This window comes from Aphis gossypii, unplaced genomic scaffold, assembly GCF_020184175.1.
Source record: "Aphis gossypii isolate Hap1 unplaced genomic scaffold, ASM2018417v2 Contig00539, whole genome shotgun sequence".
Lineage (NCBI taxonomy): Eukaryota > Metazoa > Arthropoda > Insecta > Hemiptera > Aphididae > Aphis > Aphis gossypii.
In genome coordinates, this window is record NW_026083151.1 from 23,705 (window position 1) to 25,907 (window position 2,203).

Consider the following 2,203-nt stretch of genomic DNA (forward strand, 5'->3'; position numbering starts at 1 on the left):
ATGAAATATGAACTGAATGGGATTCAAATTCAGAAACTCGCTAATCCAGGTATAACTACAACATTGAAAGGATACTGTTCGTATAATAAATCGGACATAGTGTCACGCTATAACGCTGCCTGGGATGATGATATTAAAAATTTTAATAAAGATTTTATCGAGAGCGGTATGTTCAATGGGTGTATTAATCTTAAGGATTTGTTTGGATTTTGCGAGGACTATAAACGTATTTTAATAAACTGCAATCAACAATTGATATTAAATAGAGCTTCAATAGATATAAATGCGGTTAAGCAATATAAAAATAATGACGTTGTCCTAGACGCACCTAAGCTAAAAGACGTTAAGATAAATATCACGAAAATATTGTGGAGAATGCCTATAGTCAAGGTCAGTGATAGAGAAAAAATACGGCTATTGAAGATAGTAAACCATCAGAAACCTTTAAAATGTGCGTTTAGATCGTGGGAGTTGTGCGAATACCCATTTCTCCCTCAAAACACATCGCACTCGTGGAAAGTAAAAACATCTAATAAATTAGAAAAACCACGATATGCTATAATCGGATTTCAGACCGATAGAAAAAACAGTATGAACAAAGCAATGTCATATTTCGATCATTGTAAAATCAAAAACTTGAAGGTTTATTTGAATTCCGAGGTATTCCCTTACGAAGATTTCCAAAGCGACTTTACTAAGAACAAGATGGCTACATTATACCGCGCATACGCCGAGTTTCAGAAATCCTACTACGGTCGTGATAATGTCACACCTCTATTGACTCGAACGGATTTCAAAAAACTATCACCGATTGTAGTTGTGGATATGAGCCGACAGAACGATAATGTAAAAACCTCGACTGTTGACCTTAGGATTGAGATCGATACCGAAGAAGCGTTTCCAGCCTCCACCTCAGCATATTGCTTAATATTACATGATCAAATTATAACTTATAATCCATTTAATGGTGAAGTAAGAACAATGTAAATATTTATTGTATAACTTAATATTATGAATTAAAAATACTTTTTATATAAATATCATGACTTTTTATTTCACATAAATTATTAATCGTATAATTAATTATTAAAAAGAGTTTGTTATGTTCCACCCTCATTATAATGGTCTTGGAAACATTGCATACGTTGCGTGGTTTGCATCTGATACGGTTCGCACATTGAAAAAATCGGGGCCATCATTTTCATCGAGTGACAGCATGCCGTCAAATGAATCGTACGGCTGAAAAAATAAATAATTTTATAAGCATATTTTCATATATTAATTATGTATTTATAATTATTTTATAAATTACCTTCACATTATTTACTTTTTCATCATGAATGTCAAATATGTCGACTTTCGTGATGCTCGAGGGCAAATAGGTTGGCGAGGTCGGTGAAATGATTGTTAAATTACCATCAAACGGCTAAAATAAATAAATGATTAAATCTTTATGTACATAGTATAAATATATTGGCTATACCTTTGGAGACATTTCCCCATTCCACCGTTGCATGCAATGTTCAGTTAATTGCGCTAATGCATACATTTTGAGCTGACTAATGAAATTAACATCATGTTTAGGACTGCTTGCAATAATATGATCGTCACGCACATTTTTAATAAACGTAGTCATTTCTTCACTCGTTCTCGGCAATGATTCCGCTTTGGAAAGTTCACCATTAATATAATTCGTAAATATATTGAATTGTTTTAAGACGATTGGATGCATTATAGTTGATTTTCGTACGATTGTTTCGAAAATGCACCATTCTAGGTAGTGAAGTCGTATGAGCTCCATACGATTTAAAAGAATTCGACAACCCTCATCTGTCTTAGACTCTATTACTAAGACGTTTTCTCCAGTGTACATCATACTAGATAATTTAAATTTGTCTGTCTCAATGAAAATAGTTCTTTTATATTTTCCAGGCTGCTCCAAAATAAATGACAGGATATTACCCATCAATGAAAATATTCTTTTTAGAAATTCAATTGAAATATTAACGTAACGTGTAGGAGTTATTATATGCACTGCTACTCTAAACATGTCAGCTGGATCGATTCCAATATGTAAAAACTTTCGTTTCGTAAAGTTTAAAGTATAGTTGGTAGATTCAATGAGTTCTGTAAGTGGAGTTGGTGGTATATTTTTAAATGTTTTCTTATACATAGTCGAACTATTCACAATTGAATCGGTCAT

At 32.6% G+C, this 2,203-nt stretch overlaps 2 protein-coding genes across 2 annotated transcripts; one reads left to right on the forward strand and one right to left on the reverse strand.

Annotated features, from left to right (window-relative positions):
- LOC126554559 (uncharacterized) lies at positions 1-987 on the forward strand. Its single transcript, XM_050209618.1, has one exon. The coding sequence runs from the start codon at positions 1-3 to the stop codon at positions 985-987; it is 987 nt and encodes a 328-aa protein (XP_050065575.1).
- An 83-nt stretch (positions 988-1,070) lies between these two features.
- Positions 1,071-2,203, reverse strand: LOC114121665 (uncharacterized). The gene is made up of 3 exons (XM_050209617.1): positions 1,484-2,203; positions 1,313-1,426; positions 1,071-1,239 (listed from the first exon to the last, which is right to left on the reverse strand). Exons 1-3 carry the CDS (start codon positions 2,201-2,203, stop codon positions 1,117-1,119), a joined length of 957 nt encoding a protein of 318 aa, XP_050065574.1. The 3' UTR covers positions 1,071-1,116.

Excerpts from the sequence above, each read along its gene's own strand:
- LOC126554559 (XM_050209618.1), top strand. The coding sequence starts at position 1 with ATGAAATATGAACTGAATGGGATTCAAATTCAGAAACTCGCTAATCCA.
- LOC114121665 (XM_050209617.1), bottom strand. The coding sequence starts at position 2,203 with ATGACCGATTCAATTGTGAATAGTTCGACTATGTATAAGAAAACATTT. Across the intron at positions 1,427-1,483 it reads ATGGGGAAATGTCTCCAAAG|CCGTTTGATGGTAATTTAAC; the intron begins GTATAGCCAATA and ends TATTTATTTTAG. Across the intron at positions 1,240-1,312 it reads AAAAAGTAAATAATGTGAAG|CCGTACGATTCATTTGACGG; the intron begins GTAATTTATAAA and ends TTATTTTTTCAG.